The 14,438-nt window shown below is 35.2% G+C and overlaps 1 protein-coding gene across 1 annotated transcript in view; it reads left to right on the forward strand.

The window, feature by feature from the left end:
• LOC135083170 (ADAMTS-like protein 3) overlaps positions 1–14,438 on the forward strand; it is a 428,341-nt gene that overhangs the window by 382,443 nt on the left and 31,460 nt on the right. The window contains exon 6 of the mRNA XM_063977905.1: positions 594–737. Coding sequence (XP_063833975.1) covers positions 594–737 — 144 coding nt within the window. The remainder of the gene's footprint in view (positions 1–593; positions 738–14,438) is intronic.

A 14,438-nucleotide genomic window follows, 5' to 3' on the forward strand; every position in this document is an offset into this window, starting at 1 on the left:
TCCAGTCCCTAGCTGTTCGCAAGGTGTTCCTTTAATGTTTTATACAAGCTAGGTTTTTATCTTCTATTTTTGTATCTTTTTTAAAATGGGCTAATGGCGCTTGGCCGGAAAGTCACTCAAAGGGTTAATTAAATCAAATTAAAAAGTTATTTTAAACGTAAAGCTCTCGCTTTAAAAATATATTGAACCCTTCCTAAAAGCTTAAATAGAAGAGCAATACGGCAACATAATATTATATTATCATAAAGAAAGATGCTTTTGTCCAGATTGGAGAAGCCCTTGTCCTAATGGACGTCACTTGGCTGAATGAACAAACGAACTGTTTTGCGCCTCAAGAGGATTAGGTTTAAAAAAATGACAGCTGATTATAAGGTTAAGACAGCCGTCTAGCTCGAATGGTAGGATAAGGTTAAAGACTGGACGCAAGGGATCATGGACTATGGATAAAGACTGATGAGTGGGCAAAATGAGAATGTCATGTGCAAGAAATGGTGCAAAGAAAATCTGTAACAGAACGAATTTAATCAAATCATTTCTTTCTTATCTTTGGTCTGCAATAAAGTGTATTTATTATTATTATTATTCTTTCCCAGGACCGCGGAGGCTGGTCGCAGTGGAGCGAGTGGTCCCTCTGTTCCCGGACCTGCGACGGAGGAGTCTCCCGGCAGCTGAGGACCTGCTCCTCCCCCGCTGGCTGTAGGGGGGAACCCGTGCGGTACAAGATTTGTAACATGCAGGTGTGTATATCAGTCCCCCACTAGGTGGACCGACGATCTGGGGGCGTCGCTGGAGGTGCCTGGATGCGGGCGGCGCAGAACCATTCGTTTTAGAAATCCTTGGGGAAAGCCTTTGTCTAGCAGTGAACGTTATTATTATCGTCAAATAAAACATTTTTTACTTACTTTACTTACTTACTTATTTGGCTAAAACGAAAGTATATCAAATATTACCACTCCCAGCACAGTGAAGGCTGGTCGCAGCCCTCCCGAAATATTTATTTTATTCTGTTTTTAGTACCTATCTTGGTTGGGTTTTTAGCGGCCAATTTGTAGATCCTGTATACACAGGAGTTGCAGCGGCGGGAACGAGAGGTGGGAATAGTTCCGTGGTGTATCCCAGTAGCTCCGTCTGGCGATCTTTAAAAATTTCAACTGTCTATTAGCAGGGTTTTACTCTTTAGGTACGGACCCCTAAAAAGAGTCTTGTGAAAAGTACTTTTATGTACCTACATAGCTCTTAAAATAGCTTTACCCTCAGTTTTATCCTTACGGATTTCGTACTGTGACAGAGAGCGTATTCTAGTTCAAAAGCTAAATAATTCAAATCAATCGTACTTTTCATGAGTGATGCTCCGCCTCGAAGATTTATGAACTGTATTTACTTACGGTAATATTAAATCTTAAATATAAAATAATTGTGGAAAAGTCACGAGTAATTTTTTTCACATTGTCACATTTTTCCGGTGTTCCAGTTTCTCAAATGCGTTTAATTAAACCTTTTATTCTGGACGCAGAAATGTTAGCAAACGAACGTAACAATGTAGCAAGCAATCAAACTGTCGCACTCGTGGCTCCACGATAATTGGTTCCGTATGTACACTGCGGGACAGAATTATGGGCTATGATGACGAAAATTTCCCATTTTCCCCCGACAGGTTTCCCCAAATGAATGAAAATGGGAATCTTAAGTTTGAACTACATTTCATTAAAAAACACATTTGAATCTTCTTAAGAAGTTGAAACATTCCCATTTTCTCCCATTTTGGGCAAAATTTAAATGTTCAAAAAGCCTAAAAAATAGAACTTATTTCGCGCTGGACTCTACAGAGGACGAAAGACAAAACAATGAAATGGAAAGAGATAAAAAAGTCAGCTAAAATATTTATTTTAATTTACTTACTGCAGAAAGGGATGTTTAATCTGTTTTCAAACAAAAATCGTCTTCTCATCAGAACTGACCTAATTCCCAAAAAATTAAATGCAAATTTTCTTCCCGAACTTTTCTTTGTAAAGCTAAATCCATTACCACCATATAAATTCTTAAATAACTTTCATTAATCATCGGTATTTGAGATAAAAGCGAATAGGGAAAAAGCTCGATAGACTGACGACATTGTCAATGTCACTCTTGATAATGGGATTCCCGAGCTTTTTACTGTAACGCTTTTAATTCCAAGTGGCTTTGGATCGGGGAAGTTAAAGCTGCCTCCACATTTTACGGAATATTCAATTTCAAGTGTGCGTTTCCACAAAAGTGGTACAAATTATATTATTTGTATTTTCTTCTTCTTCTTTCTCGGTCCCTCACTGATGAGGATCGCGACCACAGGTAGTGTCTTTTACAGTGAAAAAAATTAATCATCGATTGAAGTTAGTGCATTGAAAAAAAAACTTAAATTATTCAGTAGGTATTTTCCCCATCAGCTAATTTAACATGACTGTAAAATATAGTTCTTATCATTTTACTTCAGGCATCTAATGTAATGCCCTAAGGGACTTGATTATAATTTATTTCGCCTCTATTGTTTTTAGCAGTCTCATTTTAAGACTAAAAGACGCATAAAAGTAAATTCACAAAGACCTTATTCTTTACTGCAAAGAGGCAAATAAATTCACACAAGGATTTCTGAAGTTATATGTATCTGAAATTTGATTTGATTTGAATTGTTTCTTGAAAACAGGGGGCGTAGTGTGAGTTTACGTCAAACGCATTCGATGTCGACTAGGTACGTAAAAAGTGTCATTAAATATATCACGGATTGTACAGCGCCCCTAGCGGAAACTTTCAAGAACTAAAATCTTCATAAAGTCAAAGTCAAAGTCAAAATTTCTTTATTTGTTTAGGCTAATAAATAGTTCTTACAAATCGTCATTTTGCTCTTAGGCCTCAGCCTCGAACTTAGCGGGCAGCGGGGCGGCGGCGGCGGCGGCGCGGGAGCGGGGCGGGTAACGCAGACCCGTTCTCGAAACCAGCGGGCAGCTCGCGCGGCGCTTTAGCGGCGAAGTGTTGTGTTCGGGGTTGTGTTGTCGAGATATTTGTTTTTATTCGCAAACGAAATTTCTGAACAACGGCGACAATTTTATTTCGATTCAAATTTATTCCTAACGCTCGATTTATTGTGGGCAAAAGAAGGAGTGCGCTCCCCGCTCGATGCCCGCTCCCTCGCCGCTGCCCGCTCGTTGCCCGCTGCCGCCCCGCTGCCGCGCCGCTGTTTTCGAGAACCGGTCCATTTCATTTTACGCATAAGATCCTGCCGCTCCCGCGCCGCCGCCGCCGCCGCCCCGCTGCCCGCTAAGTTCGAGGCTGAGGCCTTAAGGAGCCTCTACATGTCTCATAATCTTTTTACCCTACCAGCGCTTCGAGACCAACATTTGGCAAGTGCTGAGAAGAAGCGCCGCAACAAACTCAGTCACCACTATCTGCCGGTTAATATAAATAAATAGAAATAGTAGTAGTAGGTACATTCGATTTAGGAGCATATATTTGGATTCATATATTTTTTAACACGCTCACTAGTGACGACGTTTAATGTAAACTCACACAAGCCCTCAGTTTGCGTGAGCACAGCTTTACTTCAAAGAAGTTAATAGCGGTAAACCAACTCAGAGCTAATATAGGAACTGAGACACTGTAGGGTGGAGCGAAAAATTTTTTTTTACATTTGCGTTTGTGAATACCTCTTAAAAGTTGCATCTTGTTGCAACGGTTACGAGAAAAATAAATAAAAAAATATTGCGACCATTTTTTAGCCCTCTACTGGCTTTTGAATATTTCATAAAAATGAAAAAATAGGACTTTATTGCAAAAATCATAAATTACCTTAGAATAGTTTTTATTTGATAAATAATATATTTTTGTAACTTTAAATATAATACACATCGTAAAAAATAATTGTATATCATTATAAGCTTGTCATAAACTTAAAACAATACATTATTAAAAGTGCCGATTTTAAGCAAAACTCACAGTCAGCGCGTAACTTTGCAACTTGAACTGTTGACATCAGAATTAGTCCAGTTACCTATTTTCTTCTTTCTACCTTTGTCTTATGTCTTTATCTTTAGTTGACTGATATTAATCAAGTAGATAGTTCGTAATTGCGTTGTCTAATTTTATTGTTCCAAAGTCAAAATAAAATCGAAATTAAGCACTCGTAGTGACCTATTTTAGGATCTCCTTATTTGTTTTGTACCTTAAACAGTGTTACCACTGACACCTGCTTTTTTAAATTAGATAGAGTGATTCAAGAGGAAGGTTTTTAAGTATAATACATTACCTACATTGTACCTACCTATGCGAAGCAGGGGCGGGTCGATAATCGGAAATAAAATAAAAAAAAGGTAAACAGCCCGTTGTATTTCTCAAATTTTAGTCGAAACTAAGACTTCTTAGCCTGTTGTTACGATACAACGAATAAAACAATTGTTAAAGTGTTGTTCTAATAGGTAAGTATTCACATTTCATTCGCTTTCCATAACCAAAACAATCAGATAACTTCAACGCTAAACTACAGCAATGGAAAAAAATCATACAAGAACTATTAGATAGTTTTCTTATAAATCTAGTAATTTGAGCACTTGTAATTGTCCAAAAGATGAGAAGTAACATTATTAGAAAGAGCATTTTCACTAGATCAGAAAAATTTAGAAAAATAGCAACAGGAAGTTTAGATCAGATCAAGCAAAGCAAGACTGAAATTGATTACATTATTAGTCCTTGGAATCAAATGTTAAGAAAATTATTAAACGAGTTATTCAAAGAGTCACGTTTTTTGCACTCCATAAGCATCTTTTGTTAGCTTTGATGTACAGTCACGGAATGAAAAGGTTCGTCAGTTTTCAAATTGATTCCTTCAACGAATCGCGAACACATATTACCTTTTGAAACTATGTTACAGAATAATCTCGAGTTAGAGAAAATAATCTTTAACTGTTCGTCAGTAAAGTTCAAAATTATTCAGATTAAAGTTGTTTGACGATTAATCATGTCAAGAAGATTATTATGATTGATAAACTAAAACCTTGTTGGTTCAACCTGCCATTATTATTTCTATTAAATAAAAAAAACTATTGTCAATTGGTCAATGTCACCATTGCATTGCACTGATGGGATAGAAAAATAAACAAGCAAAACCTTATTCGTTAGCAAACGCCATATTTATTAAAATGTTAGCAGCACTGTTTCTTGCACTGTTATGTTGGCAGGTTTGACTCTTACAGTGCAAGCGAAAACCGACACTAAGGTGACGAACCTTTTCATTCCGCGACTTTACTATGAAAAACAATTATGCATATCAGAGAGCTTGAGACAAATAATGGCAGCAAGAAAAGACAACAAAGTACCTGGAGTATTAGAGCATTCAAAAATCCGAAGTTAACCTTTCATTGATATGAATTAATTTTAAAATAGTGAATGTTTCTAAAGCAAAAGATGGATTTGGAAACAATTGAACGAGCAATATAATGGCATCTTTCAATACCAATAGAATTGCAATGTTCTAAATAAAATTTCAAAAAAATCTAAATTTTGTGATTTTTCCATATATTTTTTAATTATTTCTAATAGTGTTTTTTCGAATAAAACTTTTTAATTCATAAAATTTATTTTTTATTTACAAAACACATTTAAATTAATTCTATTTTTATTATTCTGTTTAATAATACAGAGATTTTAGAAAATTGCCATACAATAAAAAATAATTAAATTAAAACGACGGTAGAGGGCTAAAAAATACATTTTAAAAATAAAATAAAAATATCCTTGTTATTATCTTGCTCTCATGCAACTTTTAGCAGGTATTCAAGTTCGTTTACGTAACTTTTTTTTTTAACCATACAATGACGCTCCACCCTATGAGACAGTCATTATTAAACTGTGTTCTCTGTTTGTATCGAATGGTTTAGCTAGGAATTCAAGATGCAAACTAATAATGTGAACCGAGAGGAACGTCTGGGTCGGTGTTTGATTAGATATTTCATATTATGTGCCTGAGTGGATTTGTGCGGAATGGCTAACTTAGCTCGGAGCTGTACTAGATTATGTTTAGTTTAATGTATTAAGAGTAGACTGTAAAACTTTTTATGTAAACTATCAACCACTTTCATTAGCATTACCTATTTACCCGACTGCGCCAGAAGGAGGGTTATTTTATAACAATTTTCCTTCTACTATTAAATCTTTTGAGTAACTAAACTTATCTAAATACATATAACTCAAAGCTGACTGACTGACATAGTATTCTATCAACGCACAGCCGCGTCTTTCCGTTCTATACATAGCCAGAACGCAAGGGTGTGAAACTAATCGAGTATAGTTTGGAGATGACTTTTTTTACTAAGCTCCTCCAAACTATACACGACCAGTACGCATATGCTGCGTACTGCTCGCGTATACTTTGTAGTGACTTAGGTCAATTATCTTACTCCAAAATATACATCGCCAGTACGCATACGGACTAATCATGTATGTATTGTAATAAGTGCGTGATTACAATTTATACGCGAGTAGTTGCATGCTAGTCATTTTGTCTTATTGACCTCTCTTTCTATTACATATTAATTCATATCTGCGTGTCTACTTTAAACATTGAATCATCTTTCGACACGTATTCTGCCATAGAAAAGATATTTGTTTTGGGGCTGATATTTAATTTTCACCAATTATTCTCGAATAACTCTTAAATTAAGAATTATGTAGGTATGGAAATATGTCAAAATGATTTTGTTCTTGAAATAAAAGTTAATAAATAAAATAAGTAAAATAAGTAAGTATTAAACATACTTAAATACTTTTTTTGTGTAAATACATACTTACTATACATAGAAAACACCCAGTCCAATACAAACAAATATGTTCATGCACACAAATGTTTGTACTGTGCGGGAATCGAACCCGCTACCTCCGGAATAGTAGTCCGTTTCGAACCACTACACCAAACGGCCAATAATACAAACCTAGCATTTAAAGTCTCGCATAATGTATTAATAATGCACGTTGAACTTTCTTCTCTCACTCTCTCTCATTTTAAATGAATTTATGATTACACTAATAATTGTTATTTAATTTGAAATCTACCTAACATGGACCTATAAAAAAAGTCGGACGGATTCTCATCAACAAAATACTGTGACATTAGGATATACCAGCTCGCCTGTACGTACAGGCCGGCACGCACACATTCATACCCTGATACACCACTTCGAGTGCAAACTTCACACAGTTGACACATTTACGCGGCGAAAAAAAAACACAAATACGACATGTCTTGCGTGGTAAAATTGTGTAAAAACCGTTCTGATCGAACGAACAAAAATCAAGGAATCACATTTCACAGGTAAACTAATAATCTAATCACTTATTTCCCCGATTTTATAAACATTAAAATATTAAAATCAAACGTCAATCACCCGACAAAATAATACGTCAAAGGCCAGTGTTCTCAGTTATTTACGTGGGAAAATTACCCGATAAGTGGGAAATCTATAATTTTAAGACTTTTTAGATGTTTATTACGCATACTATTGAAATAAAATAATTTATCATAATAACTGTGTTTCAATGGGATATATTTTCGTAGGCAGATTTGATCCTTCCCTAGGGCGTGGAACTGCGAAATTCAAATTTTCTTATATTTTTGCAAGTCAGTGACAGGTTGTAGGTATGTTAAAATCTATCAGAGATAATAATATTGATGATACATAAGATTATGATTACGTAGGTACACAAGATTGATCATTTGTAACTGCGTGAATCGTACCTGACACTGACTTGCAAACAAAGTAAGAAAATTTGAAAATTTCGCGTCTACCTCAACGTATTCATCTTTCATCCTTTTCAAATGGCACGATATAATTTCGTCTAAATGACATTGGGAACTTTTTGCCCCACTTTTCGAAAAGTAGCGGACACAAACGAAACCTATCACAGATGATACATACTAATATCCAATGAATTTCCGTGCATTTTTTTTTTCTCTCTTATATGGGAATATTGAGAAAATGAAGTTTTAATATTTTATTTTATTTTACATTTAGGTAATATTTTTGACGACCTCCGTGGCGGAGAGGCGCACACACCGGTTTTCAAGGTGTGCCGGGCCAATCCTGAGGTCCCGGGTTCGATTCCCGGCCGGGACAATATAGAAAACGATATTTTCACATTGTCTCTGGTTTGGGTGTGTTGTAGTTCGTCGTTCCCGATTTCCATAACACAAATGCCTTAGCTACTTATTTTGGGTTGGAGTAATATATGAGATGTTGTCTAATATTAATTTAAGTATTTATAATATTTTATTTATTTATATTATTTTATTTATATTTTTTATTTATTTATATTATTTTATTTATATTTTTTATTTATTTATATTATTTTATTTACTTTTATTGGTTACTCTGCAATGCCAAACAACATAACATGTAAAAATATCAAATCATTTTAGGCAAATATATTTTCAACTTAGACTCGTCATATCTCAGAATTCCCATATCTCACAACATAGCGCTTTAAGTGAATATACCTACAAGTATAAAGCTTTGAAATAAAATACGTTTCATCTTTGTCCGCCGTGGGGCATTTTCTCATATTAAAGTTCCCAATGTCCTTTCCAAGTAACATATCTGCCCATCTATGTTTTTCTTAAGATAAATGGGTAAAATGTTTTGGCTAACATGGCATCCCTAAATTCACTCACACATTAGACAAACGCCAAAATTTTGCGTCACAGTTTTGTTGTAGCGCGAGTTCCGTCCGCCTTTTTTTATAGGTCCATGCTACCTAATCAATTTAATTTCAAAAACCACTTACAATAGTGTTAAAAATCTAGATTTATTATAGATTCAGTAAAATAATAATATTTTATGTAATAATATCGAATAAATGTAATTTTAAATATAATTCCATATTTTACTAAATCAATATCAACTAAACACACTCTAGTCACGTGTAAGTGGTGTAGTAGAAACTAATCGAGTATAGTTTGGATATGACTTTTTTTACTGAGCTCTTCCAAACTATTAGAGATGAAACGGATATCCGGTAACTATCCGGTAGGCCGGATATCCGGCCTAAATTTACTATCCGGCCGGATACCGGATATTAAAAATCTACGACAATTTCCTATAATAAAATGAAATACAATAATCTTTGAGGTAAAATATCAATAAAAAGGCTTATAATAATGACGGCTTTTATTTAAAGTCCAAAAAGTTGCAAAAAAGCCATATTAAGGCCTTTCAAAAAACTAATTTCTTTTTCTGGGCTATTCACTCTAATGACAAATACTAAATAAATAAATATGTATATGTTAATGTCGAAATATAGCCAATTAAAATGGGCGATCTTTTTTCACTGATGGTCTAATGACAGGCAGGATGCAGTTCTGTCAGATTAAGCAGCAAGTAAACTAATGTAATTTTCCCTATTCAACCACAGACTCACGATGGCAACCGAAATCGCCCAAATTGATCTGCCCCCTAGACAAGTGGCAAAATCTGACATTCTATTCGGACGAATTCGATTTTCGAAAAGTGTGACTTGTCTAGTCTACTAGACCCACTTATCGCGTTCGAAGAATCTGTGCGGCGTTAAACTCGTCACGACATACAACGAGACAATGGGCCAACTATCCGGCCGCCGGATATCCGGCTATCCGGCCTAGCAGCTCGCCGGATATCCGGTATCCGGTATCCGGCCAAACCACTATCCGTTTCATCTCTACAAACTATACACGATCAGTACGCAAAATTCGTGTATAGTTTGGAGTCACAGATTTACAAACGGGCACTACAAAATATACACGAGCAGTTTCCTATGGGCGCGTTCTGGCCATGTATAGAACGGAAAGACGCCGCACAGCCCAAACCACTAGACGGATCGGGCTGAAATTTGGCATGCAGGTAGAAGTAGATGTATGACGTAGGCATCCACTAAGAAAGGATTTTACGAAACTCCACCCCTAAGGGGGTAAAACGGGATCCACGCGTACGGAGTCGCGCTGCTAGTTTTAATATAAGACAACGAACTCCTCACTTTAATGTTGTGCTTTTCAAAAAATGACATAAACATCAGAAATATAATCACATAGATACTTACGTGTTAGTTTTGAGATTATATTATTGGTAAAAGACAGCTTTTGTAACTTACACAAGGCAAGTAAACTGATTTTGTTACTGTGGTATAATTCAGCTGTTATATTTCCTACAACTGTATTATACTTATGGATCATTTTAAAAATGAGTTCTTTAAAAAATATTTTTTGTGCGATTTCATTGTCCCGCACTGTACGGTCACAGTGAAGTCGAGAGAGCACTGAATGTTATTAAATAAATGCAGTCAACTCCAGCGGAGTGAAACAGCATTACTGGGTAGATGGTCACAGATTTTCTGATAAACGGCTGAACTAGTTATTCTGTGGTTTTCCTTTGTAAGTCGGTGAGTTTAAAAATTGAATTGCTGTTAAATATTGAAAGTTTTTATCGTTAATTTCAGTCGTTTAAAGTTAATATAAGGTATCAATGAGTTATCGAAACATAAATCGGTTTACGCTTAATAACTTCGTGTTTGTCAAATGGAGGTCTGTATAACAAATAAAGAAAAGCCTGTTAACTGTTGCACGGCAGGTTCAAAAACATACCTAGAGGTAATTACATTATTTTTTTTGTTTCTTATTTTTAATGTGGGGGGGGGGGGGGGGGATTTGAAACAATATCTAATATCTCTAAAGAAAATATGTAGGGATCGAATCATAGCCCTCACGTTACGCTATAAAAAGTCTTTTTAAAGACCATTGGGTACTTGCTCATGCTGGTCGTGGCAGCTTTAAAAACAATTACACAAAAGCACGATGTTGTTTCATGAAGCGCTCCATGAAGTTTTCCATTCCCCACGCGTCCCTACCTCAAACCGAAATCAAGCGTTACTATTTGCACAAATTTTTGGCCCACCCTGTAGGTATCAATGAATTAGGAAGTATCCTGATAAGTACCTATTATTATTATATGGCATTATTTTATTTATTTATTTGCTTGCCCATATATTATAAATTCATAGTTTCTATGGGTGGAAGGAGGTATTTCAATCATCTTGGATGCTCGTCTCAAATGTTCATCTATGTGTATAATGTCTGTCTGCATCTTACATCGGTGTCTTGTATCCTCCATGCGCCTCTTGACAGTTAAATGGAGTGGCTTGCATCTCCATTTGGTATGATTAACGAGCGCATATACAGAATATGTAGTATCTTATTTCTGTTGTAATAGAGACGAGATGGCAAAAGCTGCATAAGACTGCACATCAAGCGTTGCATGGCATCTTATTCTAATTGTAATAGAGGTGAGCTTGTAATATAAATGTATAGTCTGACGTGCTTACTATAGGCTGAACGATGTATGCTCGTACGGTTCTTGTTTATAAGTTACTAGCTTTCCGCCCGCGGTTTCGCCCGCCTTTTGTCTGCCACAGAAAAACTCTATCGCGCGCGTCCCTGTTTCAAAAACCGGGATAAAAACTATCCTATGTCCTTTCCCGGGACTCAAACTATCTCTATGCCAAATTTCATCAAAATCGGTTCAGTGGTTTAGGCGTGAAAGCGTGACAGACAGACAGACAGAAAGACCGACAGACAGACAGAGTTACTTTCGCATTTATAATATTAGTATATAAGTATATACAGTGTGAGTCACGTTAAAGTGTACATATGAAAATAGATGAAACTAGACCTATTTTTATCGACAAAAAAGAGATCAAAAAATTTTTGAGATTTTTTTTTAATTTTTTATAGAATTTTTTTTCTTCCAATTACTTATTGTAAAGAAAACATAATAACTTTTAAACTAAGCGGTATATCCCGATAAAATAAAAACAGTAATAATGATAAATAACAGGCAATACTAAAAAAATACATAAAATACACAAAAAAGGCCAACAAATAATAAAAAAAATATACTTTTTGAAAAAAATCCGCTTAAAAATTCGTGTTTTTTTGGTTATTTGATAAATTTCTCCAAAAAATGCCCCTATAACCGGTAGTTTTTATTACATTGTATTATTCTCTATCGTATTACCTTCGTAAAACGAAAAATCGCATGTCTCTATCCCTATCACAACGTTTGCAATGATCGTTTGAACTAAGCCTCTCCGGGCGCGCCATTCAACGCTTCGTTAACAACAAAACTGAAAATGGCTCTAGATTTGTAATTTTGATAAAGACAAGTTCGATTTCAAATAAAAACAAAAGATTTCGAAGTAAAATAAGCATTTTAGTTAAAATTAAAATTGTCTCTACCTGTAGCGGAGAATAATGTTGTGGCAGGCCTTTGTTCAAACGATCATAGCATATGTTGTGATAGGGATAGAGACATGCGATTTTTGGTTTTACAAAGATAATACGATAGAAAATAATACAAAGTAATAAAAACCACCGGTTATAGGGGCATTTTTTGGAGAAATTTATAAAATAACCAAAAAAACACGAATTTTTAAGCAGATTTTTTTCAAAAAGTATCATTTTTTATTATTTGTTGGCATTTTTTGTGTATTTTATGTATTTTTTTAGTATCGCCTGTTATTTAGCATTATTACTGTTTTTATTTTATCGGGATATACCGCTTAGTTTAAAAGTTATTATGTTTTCTTTACAATAAGTAATTGGAAGAAAAAAAATTCTATAAAAAATTAAAAAAAAAACTCAAAAATTTTTTGACCTCTTTTTTGTCGATAAAAATAGGTCTAGTTTCATCTATTTTCATATGTACACTTTAACGTGACTCACACTGTATTATTTGGACGAGCGGTTCTATGATATTGCTTCAAAACCTAGACCGATCGCACAGACTTGTTCAAGGTAAAAATAATGAGATGACTCTAGCTAGACAAAACTAATATCATAGTATAATAGTGAGTATGCTAATATTAAGCAATTATTAATTGTCTTCTATGATGAGAATAACACGGGGTAGCGAAAAATCTGACTTCAAAAAACTGTACTGTCCAGAGGTCATATTTTCTTTGTTACGACTTTTTTCAACTTCTCAAACCTGCAATAATCCTAATCAATTTCAAATTATTTTAGATTAACAATTAAAAACTCATAAAACTCATTTATTTTTGCAAATAGGCTTTTGAAAAGCACTTTTACACGTTCCAGTATTAACCCTACCACTGCTTCGGGACAATAAATGGGCCAGTGCTGAGAAGAAGCAGCGCAAGAAACTCAGTCACTATTACACACAAAATAACCTACATAAATACATTTTAAACCAGTTTTCTAAACATAAAATATTCATAAAATAAAGATCATTAAAACTGTCATAGGTTAATTAATACTGTAATGCGCGTACGCTTTAGTTGTCATCGTTTCAAAATAACAGGACTACAAAGTTTGTTTGTTCCAAAAGGCAAAACTGAAAACAAAACCTAGTCCCCACTAATGCAACAGTTGCAGTTTTGAAAGCGTCAAGTTGTAATGCAATCGCAGCACTCGCCGCGATTCAATTATCATTCGATGCTTCAATCGATAAGTTTTAATTGAGTTGCGAACATCGTTATTACACACCACTACCCCGGTATCGGTTAAATTTGTTTACAAGTAATAACAGATATGCTCCGATGTGTGGCTATAGTAAAAGTGAACAGTAATTTATCGTCATCTTGATTTTGAAAGAGCTTGAAGGAATAAACAAGAACATAATAATCTTATCCGTTAATATTTTTTTCTGTTAAGTCATCTTAATCCATAGAAAATATCCAATAACAAAGGATAGTGATCAAATAATTAAGTAACCGGTTTAGTAAATACCGAGTTTCCCTAAGAGTTTTTTCACCTGTTCCTTTTTAGAAGTTCATTGCGTAAAAACAGTGTGTTTTTTAAGTGGAACAGGAATGATTTTACAAACAAAGTAGTTTTTGAAGAGTAAGACTGTCAAAAGATATTTAGGGACATAATCCTTTTCTGACATTTTCATGATTTAAATCCAGTGTTCCTAAATATAATTTAGTACAAAACACCATCTGATCTGCCACCTGCTGAGGTAAGGTTTCAAACGAGAGTCTACATAATATATTGGCCACCCGGACGAACTTGTACAAAGATGCTTTTCTATTTCTCCTTTACTGTGGCACCACGACCGAGTATATGACGAAGTGACGTTTGAACTAGTTAGAACCGGACTATTAATGGAGGGTATGCGCGTGATTACATCAAACTTACTTGGGCTCGGAAAGCTTGATATGGCTTTTACAGAAAGAGCTTAAATAAGCTAAAGCCTGGTCCGTGAGCACGTAGAATCTCGTCCAATGACCCCAAGCTACCCATCCCTATCGCTCGCGCGTAATTATGTTGCTGTCGCGCTCGCACACTCACTGCGGGCGCCCGTCGCACAGTCGCGACAGCAACATAATTACGCGCGAGCGATAAGGATAGGTAGCTTGGGGTCATTGGACGA

This window comes from Ostrinia nubilalis, chromosome 23 (genome assembly GCF_963855985.1).
Source record: "Ostrinia nubilalis chromosome 23, ilOstNubi1.1, whole genome shotgun sequence".
NCBI classification, from domain to species: domain Eukaryota; kingdom Metazoa; phylum Arthropoda; class Insecta; order Lepidoptera; family Crambidae; genus Ostrinia; species Ostrinia nubilalis.